Genomic DNA, 21,191 nt, shown 5'->3' on the forward strand with positions numbered 1-21,191 from the left:
ACACAAAACTGCCGTGACATCCATGCCATGTGATCTTGCCAGGCGTTATGCCAAAGGCCAACCATGTCACTTACCAGAAATCTCATACAGAGAGAAAGAGAGAGTGCACAAGAGCGAGAGAGAGAGAGAGAGAGAGAGAGAGAGAGAGAGAGAGAGAAAGGAAGGGAGGGAGGGAAGCAAGGAAGGGGAGAGTAAAGGGCCTTTAGTTATGCAAGAGCTCTTTGTCAATCCTCTCCACAACGTACATTGAAAAAGCATATGAAGCATTATGACTTTTCTCTGTTTCTCCAATGTTCTTGAGGCAGTAGGCCCTAAGTAACAAGGAGCCCTTAGTAACAAGGAGCACATGAGCTCTTATATTAAATTGTTCTGGAGAGCATGTTTACTGTCCATTGTCTCAGTTCTTGGAAGACTTCCTGAAAATCACAGAATGAGCCAAAGCACCCAAATCAGTTACATTTCATGAATCTGAATCTCTCTCTCTCTCTCTCTCTCTCTCTCTCTCTCTCTCTCTCTCTCTCTCTCTCTCTCTCTCTCTCTCTCTCTCTCTCTCTCTCTCTCTCTCTCTCTCTCCTCTCTCTCTCTCTCTCTCTCTCCTCTCTCTCTCCTCTCTCTCTCTCTCTCTCTCTCTCTCTCTCTCTCTCTCTCTCTCTCTCTCTCTCTCTCTCTCTCTCTCTCTCTCTCTCTCTCTCTCTGAATGTGTATGTTTGTATTGGTGTGTGTGTCTTCATTTAGAATGTACAGTGGGTTAGCAGTTACGAAAACACACTTTTCTCTCCTCTGCTTTTCATTTAAACCCCTCTGGTAGAAGGATTTACACAGCTAGGGTGTTTTGAGAACAACGCCAAAGAGGAAAATAATATTTGACGAACAATCCACTGTTGACCAACCAAGAACCAACGCCATGCTACACTACCTACAGTTTGATTTAATCTGCCACCCAAAATGTCAACAGTAGTTCAAATAAAGTCAACATACGTCGACATCACTAGTTAGGCTCCATAGGTAGGCCTGTTTATTGTTTATTGATTGCATATGCTTAGAATGCTTGAAAGATAGAAACAAATGTATATACAGATCTGTCTCGCCATACAGATACAAATCCATCAAACTATTTTCAGTCCATTTCACACAAGAATCTTTAAACACTATATTATATGGAAAAAATAAGGAAAAACTAAGAGAAAAAGGTTTGAAACAAAACCAAACCAAGGTTTGAAACCATACCCATAACTAAACACACACACACGTCAAAAAGAATAAGGCTGTATGATATTGTATGACCGAACCCACTCCACATCTATACTATACTGTATGACCGAACCCACTCCACATCTAAATGACAGGAACTGTGTAGTGCACTCAGTTGACCTTGTGATGGGATCTGCGACAACGCCACTGGCCCAGCGCAACTGTACATACTGTACATAAAGATGACGTATGAGAAAATAATGTATGCCTGCTCTGTATCACGTACCATGCACATTGTCATCCCATTGTTCCATCATCATCTCTAGAGGGCCTCACAGACAGAGGCCAGATGAATGCCGTTTAGGGCTTTTTTTACACAGAGCCTTTGTAGTATGGTTACCCCCTCCCTCTCACCAAGTGCACTAGCTAAACCAAGGAGCCAAAGAGACAGAAATCAACACTAGGCATTTTTCAGTGAGCACTGTAAACAAAGAATGAGAAAATCTCATCTCAAATATTGGTTGTCAAATAAATAACATTTACTCCCACATACTGGAAGTTAAATAAAACAAATTCTCTAGACATTACTATAAGGTTGAATATTCATATTACAAAAACCAGACTCAAGTTATGGTAGTACAAAAATATGAGAAAATAGTTCTACTGGTCGAGCAACATAGTGGGTTTGTCCTACAAGGCTGGAGAATAAACATTAAGGAAGGTAACAATAAACCTAAACATTTCTTTTACTGTCGATCACCCCTTATGATAATGAGTCCAGACTGTTCAGTCAAGCATCTGATGATGCAGTTGAGTGAACCCTACAACCTCTCTCTCTTCCCATGTAGGTGTCTATCAAAATGTGTGTGTGTGTCTCTCTTCTCACTTCCCCCCTTGGCCCCCCTGTGGAATGTTTTGTAGTGCGGGGCCTATGGAGGAAGGGCATCTGAGGACACGGCACACACAAATACAGCTGTTGAGCGCCATCACAGCGCTTGGCAGCCGTCCAACTCAAAGACGTGTGGCGGTGAAGGCCTTGGTTGAGAAAAAAAAAGTTAACAAAGAGCACACTCCTTCCATGTACTGTATGTTGTGTTAAACATTGAAGATAAGAACTTGGCAGTACACCTCGATGCCCTCACTGACTTCCCAGCAATAAAGCAACCACTAAGAAAAAAAGGTGTCATTGTGTGAAGCACACTATATATACAAAAGTATGTGGACACCCCTTCAATTAGGAGATTCAGCTATTTTAGCTACACCCATTGCTGACAGGTGTATAAAATCGAGCACAGAGCCATGCAATCTCCATATACAAACATTGGCAGTAAAATGGCCTGACTGAAGAGCTTAGTGACTTTCAACGTGGCACCGTCATAGGATGCCACCTTTCCAACAAGTCAGCCGCAAAGTGGTAGGCCACACAAGCTCGCAGAATGGGACCGTCGAGTGCTGAAGCACATAGCGTGTTAAAATCGTCTGTCGCAACACTCACTACCAAGTTCCAAACTGCCTCTGGAATCAATGTCAGCAAAAGCACTGTTCGTCTGGAGCTTCATGAAATGGGTTCCCATGGCCGAGCAGCCGCACACAAGCCTAAGATCACAATGTGCAATGCCAAGCGTCGGCTGGAGTGGTGTAAAGCGTGCGGCCATTGGACTCTGGAGCAATGGAAACGCTTTCTCTGGAGTGATGTATCACGCGTTACCATCTGGCAGTCTGACCAGATGAATCTGGGTTTGGCGGATGCCAGGATAACGCTAACCAGCCCCAATGCCAACTGTAAAGTTTGGTGGAGGAGGAATAATGGTCTGGCGCTGTTTTCATGGTTCGGGCTAGGACCCTTAGTTCGAGTGAAAGGAAATATTTATGCTACAGCATAAAATGACATTCTAGACGATTCTGTACTTCCAACTTTGTGGCAACAGTTTGGGGAAGTCCCTTTCCTATTTCAGCATGACAACGCCCCCATGCACCATCCATACAGAAATGGTTTGTCGAGGTCGGTGTGGAAGAACTTGACTGGCCTGCACAGAGCCCTAACCTCAACCCCTTCGAACACCTTTGGGATGAATTGGAACGCAGACTGCGAGCCAGGCCTAATCGCCCAACATCAGTGCCCGACCTTACTAATGCTTGTGGCTGAATGTAAGCAAGTCTCCACAGCAATGTTCCAACATCTAGTGGAAAGCCTTCCCAGAAGATTGGAGGCTGTTATAGCAGCAAAGGGGGGGACCAACTCCATATTAACGCCCATGATTTTGGAATGAGACGTTCGACGAGCAAGAGTCCACATACTCTTGGTCATGTAGTGTATATAGGAAGGCAGGCAGCCAAGTATACGCCTACACACACAATGTGCCTATAGATTTCGTTTGAATCAATAAGCAGAGAGATGGGAGTCACTCTGTCTGTATATCTTTCTCTTGTTTGGTATGACAGCTCAGATGGATTTCACAGTGTTGAGAGCTGTGTGTGAAAGGCAAACCTGTAGACTTGGAGTGTTGGATGCCAGCCATGTTAGTTAAAGCTACACACACGCGCACACAAGCGCACACACACACGCACGCACACGCACACACACACACACACACACACACACAGGAGGCAAATGAGGCCAACCTCCAACCCGACACCATTCCACCTCATATAGATGAAAATAGAGGGAACATCTTGCAATGTACTGGTCTAACAGCTGTAAATCATCTCTAAACAATAACTAAACAACATAAAGTGTGTGTGTGGGAGAGAGAGAGAGTTAGAGAAAGTGTGTGTGTGTGAGAGAGAGAGAGAGAGAGAGAGAGAGAGAGAGAGAGAGAGAGAGCGAGAGAGCAGGAAGTGAATACATTTCCACAAGTCACATGCAAGGCGCAAACAGTACAGTAGGCATTGGTCACATGTCAGGGGCTTCAAGGGAAGCAGAAAGTGAGTGACATGCCAGTCAGACCCCAGGTCATGGAGAAGCACTGGTCTAGTGTGTCACTGTCAGAGTGAATGGTTTTAAACCTGGGATTCTGCAAGAAGATACTGACTTTGACGATTTTGATAATTCTGTCATTTCTTGCCACAAACAGCAAGGATGTAGCCTATTGAGAGTCCATTGAATCAATAATGGCCTATTACCTATTCACAAACAAAATAATGTATACTCCATAGGCTAAGGCACGTGGGGTACATTTAAACAACTACAGACCCATTTAAATATTGGACAGAATTACAAGAGGACATCATAGTTCAATTATACCAAGTTTATAAGCTATTCTCCATGCTGCATAGCCTACTTTATAGTCTACTCCTGAGGCTTCAGACTTAGATTGATTTTCTGTACACCCTGATTCACAAATTATGGTAGCACCGAGGACATAAAAATACTATGATATATAAGGTCGAAGCCTATATTATGCCACAAAATATTCTGGTCTGATGGTGGTGAGTCGAGTTGACCTAAGTTCACAGTATAACCGCTCTCATTTGGATCCCATAACTGTAAGATCAACAGCTATGAATAGGCTACATTGTATATAACATACTGTATGTCTGGGGGTGTGGTTAGGTCGGCTACATGTGTGTTATAATGCCTATAGCCTACAAAGAAGTGGGGGGCGTTTTTGTTTTGGACTTGACAGCGACGCAATGACCGATATATCCTCCACATATCCCGTTAGAAACACTGTATTTCGTTGACTGATAAAAAGTGGTCACAAAATGTTAGGCCTACATTTCATAAAGTTCATTGTTAAAGTAGAATTTCTAAACATCTGCGCAAATTCCTTTAGTCTAAAATACTGGCGGGTTATATTTTTCAGGAATCCAGTTGCATTAAATCAATGTCATGGTTCTAACATAATCACAAAATCGACGAAATTATTAGGCCATTCTACAATGCTATAAAAAGTTAAATCGTTGTTTTAGTTTATGTCAATATCGCTATGTCATTCGTGAATTACTATATCAAGCGATGGATATGAAAGATGGGCAGATTAAATCTAGCCTACATACGAGGAAATAAAACATGGCAAAACCATATGCGTTAATCAAACAAACACTATAGCCTACATATCAAGCCACGATTAAGACAAATGTTTACCCGATATGTCGCTCCTCCATAAAAGGGTGCTGTCAGTAGCCGGCACAGCTTTATTTCTTGCGATGTAAAGTTTCCAGGTTCCGTCTGTAGCATAGGCAGGCCCCGAGTTCACCTCGTTTGCTTGCTCGCTCTCCTATATTGCCTGCTCGCCCCCAGCGCGCTCTCTCTCGCTGCTCTCTCTCTCTCTCCCCAATGTATCCCTGTGCAGGAAGTGAATGACGCTTACATGGACGCTATATGAACTGTGCGCATAGCCGCAGACTGACATCATTCTACAGTCGATACACTTCCATTAAAGACACAGACTCGGCGTTTAGAGATGCTACTGTACAGTCTTTCAGATGTTATGTACTTTACTGTACATACAAAAAACATTGAGCGCTCTACGTTATGCACCTCTAAATTATGACACCTTTACATGCACTCGATTCTAATGACAGAAGTCACGACAAAGTTAATTGTTTAACTGTACCGAAATCTAGCTAAAACTCAAGCACGCAACATATGGAGCGTGCGCTCTGGAGTGCACTTACATGCATGGTTACCTCACGTGGCCTATTAGTTGCAAACTGCGCATGTGTGCAGCTCATAACTTTGGGGACCAACTGCGGGCTACATATTATGACCGCAAGTCAACTGTCCCCTAACTGCTATATCTGTTTTACTGTAGTGAATCCATATACCACCCACTGTCAGGCAACAAAATATATTTACATTCACTGATATGTCTATCCAGTACTCTATTTCCATAAAATCTGATATTATATTTACTGTTTGTAGACCAATTTGTAAGTCGCTCTGGATAAGAGCGTCTGCTAAATGACTTAAATGTAAATGTAAATGTAGACCATGCCCTTAAATCCCAACTGTGCATTTTCATGACAAAAGCAACGGACCTTAACCATGTCTGACCAAATATTCCCAAACATTAGTGTGTGTACCTCGACAGAGGGTGCAATGTAGACTATGCCCACTGTCAATAAACACATGTATGGTCATTGGTAATGTTTAATAACCATAAGGTCCCCATCATTCATACTGTATACATTGTATACTGTATCCTAATGTATTTCCATATACTACACAAATGTATAAGAAAAATCTAAATACAACACAATATGGAAATTTGTCTCTGTAATTCTATGAAACCATAAATTATCAGTCCAGAAACATTGCAAACACCTAAAGCATATCAAGCTTTGCCCCAGTATTTATTATATAACAGGGAATACATTAGTATGGTAAAGAATTACCCAAATAAAAACACCAGAAGCAGACACATTTTTTAAATGTTATATATACATTTATTCATATGCTCTTCCCGAGCAGCTTTGGTAAAATGAAAATGTACAGTACAATGCCCTGAATAACAGCAGCAACGGAGGAAACAATAACATACCATGTCCATTTCACACAGACTTTTCCACATAAGCATTCTGAACAGCTTCGGGACAGATTGAGATATTGTTAATGAGGGTCAATGGTTGTCACTAGTTACCACAGCCACAAAGTCAAATTGGCTATATTGTAAACATTCATGAGAACAAAAAAATGCTTTTTTGGTCTTGATTTAAGGTTAGGATTTGCCATAAGGTTAGCAGTGTGGTTAAGGTTAGGGTTAGGCTTAAAATTACATTTTAAGATGAGAAATTGTAGAAATAGGCAAGGTTTAGACATAATTATGACTTTGTGGCTTTGGTAACTAGTGACGACCAGGTTCAATGGAGGGTCAAACCACCTGGCATCCACCTGGCATCCATCAACTCAAATTGAAATGTTGGTAAAAATAACTTGCAACTCTCATTTCATACAAGGTGAATTCTTTACATTCCTCAACTGAATTGATTTCGAATTAACCCCAACCCTACTTGCCATAGGCCTACTATACATGTTGCATTGAACAGCTACAGTGGCTTCAGAAAGAATTCACACCCATTGACTTTTTCCACATTTTGTTGAGTTACAGCCTGAATAAAAAATTTATTAAATTGTGAATTGTCACTGATCTACACACAATACCCCATAATGTCAAAATGGAATTATGTGTTGTTTTTTAAAAACATTTTTACAAATTATTCATGAAAAATGAAAAGCTGAAATGTCTTATTGACTCAAGTATTCAACTCCTTTGTTATGGCAAGTCTAAATACACTGAGTGTACAAAACATTAAGAACACCTGCTCTTTCCATGACAGACTGACCAGGAGAATCCAGGTGAAAGCTATGATCCCTTATTGATGTCACGTGTTAAATCCACTTCAATCAGTGTAGATGAAGGGGAGGATACAGGTTAAATGATTTTTAAGCCTTGAGACAATTGAGACATGGATTGTGTACTGTATGTGTGCCATTCAGAGAGTGAGTGGGCAAGACAAAATATTTAAAGTGCCTCTGAACGGGGTATGGTAGTAGGGGGGGGGGGGGGGGGGGGGGGGGGGGGGGGTTGGTGTTGAAACACAATATTAGGAAGGTGTTCCTAATGTTTGGTATATTCAGTGTAAGTTCAGGAGAAAATCATCTGCATGGCCTGTGTACAATAATAAAGTTTAACATTATTATTACAATTACCTGCAAGGTCCCTCAGTCAAGCAGTGAATTGTAAACACAGATTCAACCACAAAGACCAGGGAGGTTTTCCAATTCCTCATAAAGAAGGGCACCTATTGGTAAATGGGTACAAATAAAAAAGTAGATGTTGAATATCCCTTTGAGCATGGTGAAGTTATTACACTTGGATGGTATATCAACACAGTCACTACAAAGCTAACTCAGTTGCCAGAGAGGAAGGTAACTGCTCAGGGAATTCACCATGTGGCCAATGGTGACTTAAAAATAGTTAGAGTTTAATGGCTGTGATAGGAGGTACCTGAGGATGGAGCAACAACATTGTAGTTACTCTACAATACTAACCTAATTGACTGAGTGAAAAGAAGGAACCATGTAAAGAATACAAATATTCCAAAACATGTATCCTGGATGCAATAAGGCACTAAAGTATTACTGCAAAAAATGTGGAAAAGCAATTCACTTTTTGTCCTGAATACAAAGTGTTATGTTTGGGGCAAATCCAATACAACACATTACTAAGTACCACTCTCCATAATTTCAAGCATAGTGGTGGCTGCATCATGTTATGGGTATGCTTGTAATAGTTAAGGACAGGAGTTTTTCAGGATAAAAAATAAACAGAATGGAGCTAAGCACAGGCAAAATCCTAGAGGAAAATCTAGTTCAGTCTGCTTTCCACCAGACACTGGGATATTAATGAACCTTTTAGCAGAACAATAACCTAAAACACAAGGCCAAATCTACACTGCAGTTGCATACCAAGAAGACAGTGAATGTTCCTTAGTGTCCGAGGTACAGTTTTGACTTAAATCTACTAGAAAATCCATGAGATGAAAATGGTTGTCTAGCAATGCTCAACAACCAATTTGACAGAGCTTGAAGAATTTTGAAAAGAATAATGCACAAATGTTGCACAATCCAGGTATGGAAATCTCTTAGAGACTTACCCAGAAAGACTCATAGCTATAATCGCTGCCAAAGGTTATTCTACAAAGTATTGAGTTAGGTGTGTGAATACTTATGTAAATGAGATATTTCTATATTTCATTTTCAATACATTAGCAAACATTTCTAAAAACATGTTTTCACTTTGTCATTATGGGTTATTGTGTGTAGATGGGTGAGATAAAAAAATATATTTTAATCCATTTTGAATTCAGGCTGTAACACAACAAAATGTGGAATAAGTAAAGGGGTATGAACACTTCCTTCAAAAACACAATTCTTCCTTCCTTTCAGTTTTAACAGGACATATACGAACTAGGCTAACAAATATGAGTAGCCCAGAGTATGAGGTATATGATGAGTTGATTCTAGAACAATACAGGGTTGTGCTGCGTACCCAATTCGGCCCAATGCCAGTCCTTTTCCATGTCGCCATTTTAAATTGGTCAAAGTAGTCAACTGGGTAGGGATTCCTATGGGTTGTAGCCTCACTGGCTATCACAGACACTATAATGGCACAGATATTAAGATGAGTCCTCTATCTATCTCTGAACTCCATCCAACAACTGGGGCCGAGTCCCAAATCTTTCAAATGGTAGTATTGAGCACTGATCTGAAACAGACTGAATAGAAAGTAGCATGGTGGAAACTTGGCTTGCACACTGTTTACTGTTTAAGTACTGAAACAGAGGCTGTGACTATAACTAGGGCCAGACCTTTTCCTGGCCAGAACCTAGGCTTGTGGAAAAGGGGACAAGGAAAAGAGGAGAATTTAGGAGAAATTTATCAGGATTTCAATACTTAAAATGAACAATGAGAAAGTTATTGGCACATGGTGAGTGAAAACTACAGGCTTTACACATGACCACACTGATAAACATTCTGAATAGGTTTTCATCCTATCATTACAGCCTTTCCTATACTTATCAGATCAGTCCTAGTGTAGGGAGGAAGCTGAGTAAAGGAGGCCATTGGGATACAGCCACAGCCATTGTTTTGGTTGGCAGAGACGGAGGTGTCTGGCTGTGATTGGCTATTGTTTTCTGAGGGAGGCCGAACAGAGTGTTCTCTCTGCGAGAGGGATTCTGGGACCATGTGAGGGACTAAATGAACACTTCACCCAAAGCCACCCACTGTAACTAACTCGCACTGTTACAGACTCGATGACACAGCTCAAGCAGCAGGCCTTGCCCATGGCAGATATTAGTGGCATCAATAAGACACAATCTGCAAACACTCACACATACTCACTTATCCATATACTTTATAGCACGATACTGATGCTTTTTTATTTTTTTTATCAAAAGACGATGTGTAAAATAATAATGTTACAAAAATAATGTTGGTCACCTAGGGAATTGATTCCAACACCAATACAAACGTATCCTTTATGTTTAGAATTCAACATTTTGTGTGATTTGTTTTCTCCAGTCAAACAGAAGATAGCATGTTTTCCTTTCTAGGGCCTTGCGAGGCATCCCACCCCTCATAGTCCAAACTAAAGTAAGGCCTTCATAGTCCAAACTAAAGTAACTTACTCTAAGACTTCTGTAAGTATTACAGAAGTCTTAGAGTAAGTATGCATCAGCTGTTTTCAGGCAAATAGCAGCAGAGTGTAACCATATATTCTGTCCAGCTTCTATTCCTGGTCATCCTTACGCCTTCATCGCAACTGCTGCTGTGTGGTAATGTTTTGGTACAAAATGGCTGCTGTGCATTAGGTAGAGGTCTGACATTGGTATATAACAGTGCACACACTGTATATATACTTTTTTTTCTCTACTGTGTTATTGACTCTACGTTGGTTTATTCCATGTGCAACTCTGTGTTGTTGTTTGTGTCCACTGCTTTGCTTTATCTTGGCCAGGTCGCAGTTGTAAATGAGAACTTGTTCTCAACTAGCCTACCCGGTTAAATAAAGGTTACATTTTTTTTGTTTATAATAAAAAATCCATCGTCACTGTTGTCACCAGAAGCTACATATCCACAAACACCATGAAGCACCAGCCCAGGCCTCCCACCAGGAACATTGTGACCTGCATACTGTAGATAAACAGGTTGTTGAGCACCCCAAAGTCAAGGCGCCGGTGTCCTAGCAACAACAGGATGACGGACAGCTTGTACTGCAGTCGCAGGAAGACACGGGCGCTCACGTACTGTAGGCAGAATAGAGCCGACAGCGCCACCCAGAGGAGGGAGGTCAGAAGACTGCAGCCGAAGTAGAGCAGGAAGCGCAGGAAGCCGTACATGCAGCGTGAGCGCAGGTAAAGGTCAAAGTTGTTGTACTTGGTGCGCACAAGCTGGGTGGTGCGTGCAGGCCCACAGGCCGAGTGCATGCAGGTGGTGTGGGGACCATGGAAGCTACGCACACGCCGAGGGATGGGGATCACAGGCATGAGTGGGAGAATTGAGACGCAAGCTTCTGTGGGGAGTCACAGCAATAGGCCTTGTCCTCTGCTTCAGGGGTGGTGGGGGTTAGCATCATTGACTGGCTTAGAGCTTAAAACGGAACCCCAGGCATGGAATGTGGACCTCTGATTAGGTCTGTTTGGAGTCTGTCGCTACAGGCATCCAAAAGGCAACAAGGCTCTGTAAAGAGAGCACAACACATTTATGCTACATTTTTGTGTTACACACACCCAACTAAATATGGACATTGCAAGGAGCAATCCATCTCCCTCACACACTATGATAGCAGTGTGACATTAGGACAGCCTTGATAGTAAAAGCAGTAAATCATGGTTTATGCTGCTTATGTCTATTGAAAATGATAATTGTCAAATATTTTAAAATCTCAATTATGGATGTAGCCTGGGCCTATAGACTTGACCGCTTGTAAACGTCATTAAAATATGTATCTTATTTATCAAGCTGAAATTGTACATACCGTTCGTTTAGAAAAATTATTTCGAGTTATTGAAAGATGTCTTGCACAATGAATTCTCAGCATTCGATTCGATGCTCATACATGAGTTCCTCAAACTCGTCGTAGTATGCTGTGAAACGACTGCTGCAAGTTATCATGTTATAACTCGTCGCATAAAGACCTTTCAAAAACAACAAACCGTAATTACAGCCATCTGATACATCATTGTATTGACATAGATGGTTACGCTTGCTGCAATGTAACTCAACAGGGGCGGTAGTGTTGCTCTGACAACTGGTGAATACATCCTGTCGTAAAATGTTTCAGTCATTCTCCTCACGACAACATCTGAAATTTAAAGGAGAAGAGTTCAATTGTTTGTTTTTTTCCGGTTTAAAACTGTAGTTGGTTCTCTTTTTTGCCTTGGAGGTGATAGAGATTGTTATTGTGAGAAAAATGGCTTGCCCGGCTACCTCCCCAAATCCAAGTTGCATAGAGGTTAATGATTTCCGTGAATGTGTGATGACAGTGAAAAACTCCTCAGTCTCAATGTCAGTCAAGCCAAACTGCAATATGGTTTTGAAATTAAAAAAGTATTGGAGAGAGTTCAGAGAGAGAATACATGGCCACATCATGTTATAGCCTCAGAGAACAGAGATCACCCCCAATCTGTCATTGTAATATTGGGAGACAGCGAACTGCTAGTTTCACCCTAACACAAAAGGCCTAAACTAAGGTTTAGCCATAGCCTGCCCACTACAGTCATTCCTAAAGCATGTTGACCTAGTAAGTGTGTTTGAAACCTATAGATTAATTCAAATGTACATCTAAATATGTTTGATAAAGTATACTTTAAAGTTTAAAGGTTCAATGCAGCCATTTTTAAATCTCATTATCAACTAATTTCAGGGTAACAATAAAGTACTTTACTGTGAAAAATAAATTGCAAAGAGCATTTTCTAAACCAAGAATTTTGCTAGAATTGTCTGGGAGTGTTCTGAGTGCGGAGGGGGAAACTGAAAACGATCTGTTATTGGCAGAGAGATAACTGAACTGAATGACTATTGCCCGTAGCACTCACTTCTGTGATCATGAAGTGCTTTGAGAGACTAGTCAAGGATCATATCACCTCCGCCTTACCTGCCACCCTAGTCCCACTTCAGTTTGCATACCGCCCCAACAGGTCAACAGACGATGCAATCGCCATCACACTGCACACTGCCCTATCCCATCTGGACAAGAGGAATACCTAGGTAAGAATGCTGTTCATTGATACCAGCTCAGCATTCAACACCATAGCACTCTCCAAGCTCATCATTAAGCTTGAGGCCCTGGGTCTCAACCCCGCCTTGTGCAATTGAGTCCTGGACTTCCTGACGGGCCGCCCCAGGTGGTGAAGGTAGAAAACAACATCTCCACTTCACTGACCCTCAACACTGGGGCCCCACAAGGGTGTGTTCTTAGCCCCCTCCTGTACTCCCTGTTCACCCATGACTGCGTGGCCATGCACGCCTCCAACTCATTCATCAAGTTTGCAGACGACAGAACAGTAGTGGGCTTGATTACCAACAATGAAGAGACAGCCTACAGGGAGGAGGTGAGGAAAACAACCTCTCACTCAACGTCAACAAAACAAGGGAGATGATTGTGGACTTCAGGAAACAGCAGAGGGAGCACCCCCCTATCCACATCGAAGGGACAGTGTGGAGAAGGTGGAAAGTGTTAAGTTCCTCGGAGTACACATCACAGACAAACTGAAATGGTCCACCCACACAGATAGTGTGGTGAAGAAGCACCCCCCTCTTCAACCTCAGGAGGCTCAAGAAATGTGTCTTGTCACCTAAAACCCTGACAAACTTTTACAAATGCACAATTGAGAGCATCCTGTCAGGCTGTATCACCTCCTGGTACGGCAACTGCACCGCCCTCAACCGCATGGTTCTCCAGAGGGTGGTGTGGTCTACACAACACATCACCGGGTGCAAACTACCTGCCCTCCAGGACACCTACAGCACCCGATGTCACAGGAAGGCCAAAAAGATCATCAAGGACAACAACCACCCGAGCCATTGCCTGTTCACCCCACTACAATCCAGAAGGCGAGGTCAGTACAGGTGCATCAAGGCTGGGACCGAGAGACTGAAAAACAGCTTCTATCTCAAGGCCATCAGACTGCTAAACAGCAAGCACTAACTCAGAGAGGCTGCTGACGTACATAGAGACTCACTAGTCAATTTAAACAATGCCACTTTAATAATGTTTACATATCTTATAATACTCATCACATATGTGTATACTGCATCTTATACCAACTATTGCATCTTGCCTATGATGTTTAGCCATCGCTCATCGATATATCTATATGTACATATTCTTATTCCATCCCTTTAGATTTGTGTGTATTAGGTAGTTGTTGGGGGAATTGTTAGATTACTTGTTAGATATTTTTGCACTGTCGGAACTAGAAGTGCAAGCATTTCTCTACACATGCATTAACATATGCTAATTTGCAATTTGATTTGAGGTTTGGAACCCTCTTTCTTATTGGTCTATTAACTAACGCACCACCTGGTGATGTAACCAGACAGGCCAAAACTCCCTCCCACCACAACAGGCTGAAATTTCAAACAGCTCCTACACTAAAAGTACAGTATCATCATTTTAAAAAATTCACAGTATTAGTCCAATCTCATAGTGTGGAAATATATACAGTTGAAGTCGGAAGTTTACATACACCTTAGCCAAATACATTTAAACTCAGTTGTTCACTATTCCTGACATTTAATCCTAGTAAAAAGTCCCTGTCTTAGGTCAGTTGGGATCACCACTTTATTTTAAGAATGTGAAATGTCAGAATAATAATAGACAGAATTATTTATTTCAGCTTTTATTTCTTCATCACATTCTCAGTGGGTCAGAAGTTTACATACACTCAATTACTATTTGGTAGCATTGCTTTTAAATTGTTTAACTTGGGTCAAACATTTCAGGTGGACTTCCACAAGCTTCCCACAATAAGTTCGGTGAATTTTGGCCCATTCCTCCTGACAGAGCTGGTGTAACTGAGTCAGGTTTGTAGGCCTCCTTGCTCGCACACACTTTTTCAGTTCTGCCCACACATTTTCTATGGGATTGAGGTCAGGGCTTTGTGATGGCCACTCCAAAACCTTGACTTTGCTGTCCTTAAGCCATTTTGCTACAACTTTGGAAGTATGCTTGGGGTCATTGTCCATTTGGAAGACCCATTTGCGACCAAGCTTTAACTTCCTGACTGATGTCCTGAGATGTTGCTTCAATATATCCACATAATTTTCCTACCTCATGAAGCCATCTATTTTATGTGCACCAGTGCCTCCTGCAGCAAAGCACCCCCACAACATGATGCTGCTACCCCCGTGCTTCACGGTTGGGATGGTGTTCTTCGGATTGCAAGCCTCCCCCTTTTTCCTCCAAACATAACAATGGTCATATGGCCAAACAGTTCTATTTTTGTTTCATCAGAACAGAGGACATTTCTCCAAAAAGTATGATCTTTGTCCCCATGTGCACTTTTTTATGGCGGTTTTGGAGCAGTGGCTTCTTCCTTGCTGAGCGGCCTTTCAGGTTATGTCGATATAGGACTCGTTTTACTGTGGATATAGATACTTTTATACCTGTTTCCTCCAGCATCTTCACAAGGTCCTTTGCTGTTGTTCTGGGATTGATTTGCACTTTTCGCACCAAAGTACGTTCATCTCTAGGAGACAGAATGTGTCTCCTTCCTGAGCAGTATGACTGGTGTTTATACTTGCGTACTATTGTTTGTACAGATGAACGTGGTACCTTCAGGCGTTTGGAAATTGCTCCCAAGGATGAACCAGACTTGTGGAGGTCTACAATTTTTTTTCTGAAGACTTCGCTGATTTCTTTTGTTTTTCCCATGATGTCAAGCAAAGAGGCACTGAGTTTGAAGGTAGGTCTTGAAATACATCCACAGGTACACCTCCAATTAACTCAAATCATGTCAATTAGCCTATCAGAAGCTTCTAAAGCCATCATTTTCTGGAATTTTCCAAGCTATTTAAAGGCAAGGTCAACTTAGTGTATGTAAACTTCAGACCCGCTGGAATTGTGATACAGTGAGTTATAAGTGAAATAATCTGTCTGAGAACAATTGTTGGAAAAATTAGTTGTGTCATGCACAAAGTAGATGTCCTAACCGACTTGCCAAAACTATGGTTTGTTATCAAGAAATTTGTGGAGTAGTTGAAAAATGAGTTTTAAAGACTCCAATCTAAGTGTATGTAAACTTCCGACTTCAACTGTATAAAACACAGGAAAATCACATTTTTGACTGCACTGGGGCTTTAACTCATACATCATGAAACATAGTTCCTTGAGTCACAATTAGTTCCGCGACAGTGGTACGAGCAGTAGGCTAGCCATAACCTTTGCATAGCCATAATATCCTCAAATACTATAATGTATTTCAAAGCACTGAGCCAAACTTGGGAAGCATTTCTCTTTCTGACGTCACTATGTCATGCACTTTTGGCCGTGGTGCCGTGCTATCGCCTGGACGGGTCGCATGTCACCCCTGTAAACTGTCTCTAACCCTTCTCTAACTTTCCAGCAGATCAAGCAACCTTCATTGGGCAGATTTACGAGGTGACCAAATGATTACTGCCCGGGTATTTGTCAGACGGCCAGACGGCCGCGGGAGAGACAAGGCACATGCAAATAAATCATGAACAGAGTCGTTTTTAAAAAGAGTTTATTACAGTCGTTAATGGTGCGCCAGATTACTTTGCACAGGATTTAAAGGTATATTATGCAAAATCTGAAAAACAAACCTTATAATACTTAATCAAACATGCATAAAGCTGTCGCCAGGGCTTAATAAATTATCCCAATTACCTTACTTCCAGATTGTGATTGCTTTTACTAATTAAATCAACAGTGTAATAATTTGAGTGGTGGCTGAGGATTGATATCAGATTTGCGAACACAGAGATAAGGACTTCTGCAGAGAGCTCTGGGGATTATGATTAAAATGGGAGGGCATATATTCCATCCATTACAGAATGCTTTATTTCTCTACATGCCCAGTTGCCCACCAACTGAACTGCTTTGTAGGGAGAACTCAACTAACCAAATTAGGTTGTCACAGCATTGTCACATAGTAATGTCACAACTTTTTTGCAAAGTTGTAATAACGTCATGCAGCCTATTAGTAACAAAGCCCTGTCAAACTCTACAAATGCAGCAAAGTGCTATGAAAGATTGTAAGAAAGAGACCTAGAGCCTAAGTCTTGCAGTGATGGTACTGGTGATTAAAGGGTGTTGGTGGAGTGAAAGGAGGGAGTCGCTGCACCAGGAACCACGTTTAGATTTGGTTATTTTCTTGTAGGAATCCAAAGAGCAAAAGGGAAAAGTATTACAGGAACTTTAGTACAAAAATATAACTAAATTTAATAAAAGTAAACTGCTGGTTTATATAATGACAACAATAACCCTGCGTAGGCCTACAGTACATCTGTCACGCCCTGGCCTTAGTATTATTTGTTTTATTTATTATTTTAGTTAGGTCAGGGTGTGACATGGGGTATGTGTGTATTTTGGGGTATTATATGGTAGAGGGGGTGTTTGGTGTAGTTTATGGTTTGGTGTTGAGTGTATGTGTCTAGCTGTGTCTATGTTGGGTGTAGTTCTAGGAAAGTCTATGGTGGCCGGAATGGGTTCTCAATTAGAGACAGCTGATTTCGGTTGTCTCTAATTGGGAGCCATATTTAAGGCTGCCATGGGCTTTAGCTGTTTGTGGGTCATTGTTTGTGTATATGTATAGTTCAACGTAAGTAGTTTGTGTGTGCACTTACGTTTGAAGTTTTCACGATCGTTTGTTGTTTTTCGTTATTGTTGTAATAGTGTGTCGTGTTCATCTTCGTCGTTATTAAAAAGAAGATGTATCCAAATCATGTTGCGCCTTGGTCCTCTCGTTCATGTCAACACGATCGGGACAGAATGACCCACCTATATACGACCAAGCAACATGACCAGCGGCAACAGGAGCAATGCAAGGATTCATGGACATGGGAGGAAATTTTAGACCGGGAGGTACCAGGAGGATATAACCGCCCCAAAGCTGAGCTGGAGGCAGCGAAAGCAGAGAGGCGGCGATATGAGGAGCTAGCTAGGAGGCAGGAAAAGGAACCTACAAAGGATCTGGGCTACACTACGTGGGAGGAGATCGACAGGTGGGCGATCAACCCAGGGAGAGTGCCGGAGCCCGCCTGGGATTCTCTGGCGCAGTGCGAGGAGGGATACCGGCGAATGGAGGCAGCACGACGAAGCGGTAGGAAGCCTGTGGGAAAACCCCAAAAATTTCTTGGGAAGGGTCTTAAAGGGAGAGTGGCGAAGTCAGGTAGGAAACCTGCGCCTACTCCCTGTAATTACCGTGGAGAGCGAGAGTACGGGCAGACACCGTGTTACGCAGTAGAGCGCACGGTGTCTCCTGTACGTGTGCATAGCCCGGTGCGGGTTATTCCACCTCCCCGCACTGGCAGGGCTAGATTGAGTATTGAGCCGGATGTCATGAAGCCGGCCCTACATATCTGGCCACCAGTGCGTCTCCTCGGGCCGGTTTACATGGCACCAGCCTTACGCATGGTGTCCCCGGTTCGCCTACATAGCCCGGTGCGGGTTATTCCACCTCCCAGCACTGGTCGGGCAACGGGGAGCATTCAACCAGGTAAGGTTGGTCAGGCTCAATGCTCAAGGGAGCCAATACGCCTGCACGGTCCGGTATTTCCGGCGCCACCTCCCCGCCCCAGTTCAGTGCCACCAGTGCCTACACCACGTAACAGGCTTCCAGTGTGTCTCCAGAGCCCTGTTCCTCCTCCACGCACTCGTCCTATGGTGCGTGTCTCCAGCCCGGTATCACCAATTCCGGCACCACGCACTAAGCCTCTTGTGCGTCTCCAGAGTCCTGTGCATCCTGTTGCTGCTCCCCGCATTAGCCCTGAGATGAGTGTCCCCAGTCCGGTACCACCAGTTCCGGCCCCACGCACTAGGCCTAATGTGTGTCCCCAGGGTCCAGTATGCCCTGTTCCTTCTCCCCGCACTAGCCTGAAAGTGCGTGCCTTTAGCCCGGTGCCACCAGTCCCGGCACCACGCACCAGGCCTACAGTGCGCCTCAGCCGGCAGGAGTCTGCCGTCTGCACAGCGTTGCCTGAACTGCCCGTCTGCCAAGCGCTATCTGAGCCATCCGTCTCCCCAGCGCCATCTGAGCCATCCGTCTCCCCAGCGCCATCTGAGCCATCCGTCTGCAATGAGCCTGCAAAGCCGCCCGTCTGCCATGAGCCTGCAAAGCCGCCCGTCTGCCATGAGCCTACTGAGCCGTCCGCCAGACAGGAGCCGCTAGAGCCGCCAGCCAGACAGGAGCCGCTAGAGCCGTACGTCAGACAGGATCTGCCAGAGCCGCCAACCAGACAGGATCTGCCAGAGCCGACAACCAGACAGGATCTGCCAGAACCGCCAACCAGACAGGATCTGCCAGAGCCGCCAATCAGACAGGATCTGCCAGATCAGTCAGCCAGCCATGAGCAGCCAGATCCGTCAGCTAGCCATGAGCAGCCAGATCCGTCAGCTAGCCATGAGCAGCCAGATCCGTCAGCTAGCCTTGAGCAGCCAGATCCGTCAGCTAGCCATGAGCAGCCAGATCCGTCAGCTAGCCATGAGCAGCCAGATCCGTCAGCTAGCCATGAGCAGCCAGATCCGTCAGCCAGCCATGAGCAGCCAGATCCGTCAGCCAGCCATGAGCAGCCAGATCCGTCAGCCAGCCATGAGCAGCCAGATCCGTCAGCCAGCCATGAGCAGCCAGATCCGTCAGCCAGCCATGAGCAGCCAGATCCGTCAGCCAGCCATGAGCAGCCAGATCCGTCAGCCAGCCATGAGCAGCCAGATCCGTCAGCCAGCCATGAGCAGCCAGGTCCGTCAGCCAGCCATGAGCAGCCAGGTCCGTCAGCCAGCCATGAGCAGCCAGATCCGTCAGCCAGCCATGAGCAGCCAGATCCGTCAGCCAGCCATGAGCAGCCAGATCTGTCAGCCAGCCATGAGCCGTCCAGCCAGGATCTGCCCATTATCCTGGTGCTGCCCCTTATCCTGGTGCTGCCCCTTATCCTGGTGCTGCCCCTTATCCTGGTGCTGCCCCTTATCCCGGTGCTGCCCCTTATCCCGGTGCTGGCCCTTATCCCGGTGCTGCCCTTTATCCCGGTGCTGCCCCTTATGACTATGGTGGGGTGGGGACCACGACCAGTGCCGGAGCCGCCGCCGTGGAAGGAAGCCCACCCAGACCCTCCCCTAGACTATGTGTTGGTGCGTCCGGAGTTCGCGCCTTAAGGGGGGGGTTATGTCACGCCCTGGCCTTAGTATTATTTGTTTTATTTATTATTTTAGTTAGGTCAGGGTGTGACATGGGGTATGTGTGTATTTTGGGGTATTATATGGTAGAGGGGGTGTTTGGTGTAGTTTATGGTTTGGTGTTGAGTGTATGTGTCTAGCTGTGTCTATGTTGGGTGTAGTTCTAGGAAAGTCTATGGTGGCCGGAATGGGTTCTCAATTAGAGACAGCTGATTTCGGTTGTCTCTAATTGGGAGCCATATTTAAGGCTGCCATGGGCTTTAGCTGTTTGTGGGTCATTGTTTGTGTATATGTATAGTTCAACGTAAGTAGTTTGTGTGTGCACTTACGTTTGAAGTTTTCACGATCGTTTGTTGTTTTTCGTTATTGTTGTAATAGTGTGTCGTGTTCATCTTCGTCGTTATTAAAAAGAAGATGTATCCAAATCATGTTGCGCCTTGGTCCTCTCGTTCATGTCAACACGATCGTGACAACATCTAAAAAGGCTACCTCTCCAGATGGTGAGCAGTGAGCATTAACCGAGTAGGCCATCGGAGAGGCACCTATACCTGGTATAGAGAAGGGTGGAGACACGCTGTCCCGAAGAAGGGGGTAATGTAGTGACCTTAACCTACCACCAAGCGACCTCGTCAAGAGGTTCAGACCTGGCTAAACAGTCACTGGGTCCGGATTTGAGTCCTGGTGGGGGTACCCTCCGAATTCGCTACAATATGATGTGGTTCGCTGATACGTAAAATAGCTGTTCAGGCGTTGTACGAGCTGGCATGTGTCAGCAACATCTGAGCAGAGGAACACAACTTATAACTGCACACATCCAGTGCATTCGTAAAGTATTCAGACAACTTGACTTTTTCCACATTTTGTTACGTTACAGACTTATTCTAAAGGATTACATTTTTAAAAATCCTCATCACTCTACACACAATACCCCATAATGAGTTAGCAAAAACAGTTTTTTGAATTATTTGCAAATGTATTAAAAATAAAAAACAGAAATACCTTATTTACATAAGTATTCAAACCCTTTGCTATGAGACTCGCAATTGAGCTCTTTTCCATTGATCATCCTAGAGATGTTTCAACAACTTGATTGGAAAGGCACACACCTGTCTATCTAAGGTCCCACTGTTGACAGTG

The 21,191-nt window shown here is 43.7% G+C and overlaps 2 protein-coding genes across 3 annotated transcripts in view; both read right to left on the reverse strand.

Annotated features, from left to right (window-relative positions):
* LOC129864114 (nucleus accumbens-associated protein 2-like) overlaps positions 1 to 5,802 on the reverse strand; it is a 59,936-nt gene extending 54,134 nt beyond the window's left edge. For both annotated transcript variants that reach the window (XM_055936725.1, XM_055936727.1), the window contains exon 1: positions 5,279 to 5,802. The gene's annotated coding sequence lies outside the window, so the exon portion shown is untranslated. The remainder of the gene's footprint in view (positions 1 to 5,278) is intronic.
* A 1,916-nt stretch (positions 5,803 to 7,718) lies between these two features.
* LOC129864115 (transmembrane protein 250-like) lies at positions 7,719 to 11,967 on the reverse strand. The gene is made up of 2 exons (XM_055936729.1): positions 11,679 to 11,967; positions 7,719 to 11,380 (listed from the first exon to the last, which is right to left on the reverse strand). Exon 2 carries the CDS (start codon positions 11,185 to 11,187, stop codon positions 10,768 to 10,770), a length of 420 nt encoding a protein of 139 aa, XP_055792704.1. The 5' UTR covers positions 11,188 to 11,380; positions 11,679 to 11,967; the 3' UTR covers positions 7,719 to 10,767.
* Between the last annotated feature and the right edge of the window lie 9,224 nt (positions 11,968 to 21,191).

The sequence above is a fragment of the Salvelinus fontinalis genome, chromosome 10, assembly GCF_029448725.1.
Source record: "Salvelinus fontinalis isolate EN_2023a chromosome 10, ASM2944872v1, whole genome shotgun sequence".
NCBI classification, from domain to species: domain Eukaryota; kingdom Metazoa; phylum Chordata; class Actinopteri; order Salmoniformes; family Salmonidae; genus Salvelinus; species Salvelinus fontinalis.

Excerpts from the sequence above, each read along its gene's own strand:
- LOC129864115 (XM_055936729.1), bottom strand. The coding sequence starts at position 11,187 with ATGCCTGTGATCCCCATCCCTCGGCGTGTGCGTAGCTTCCATGGTCCC.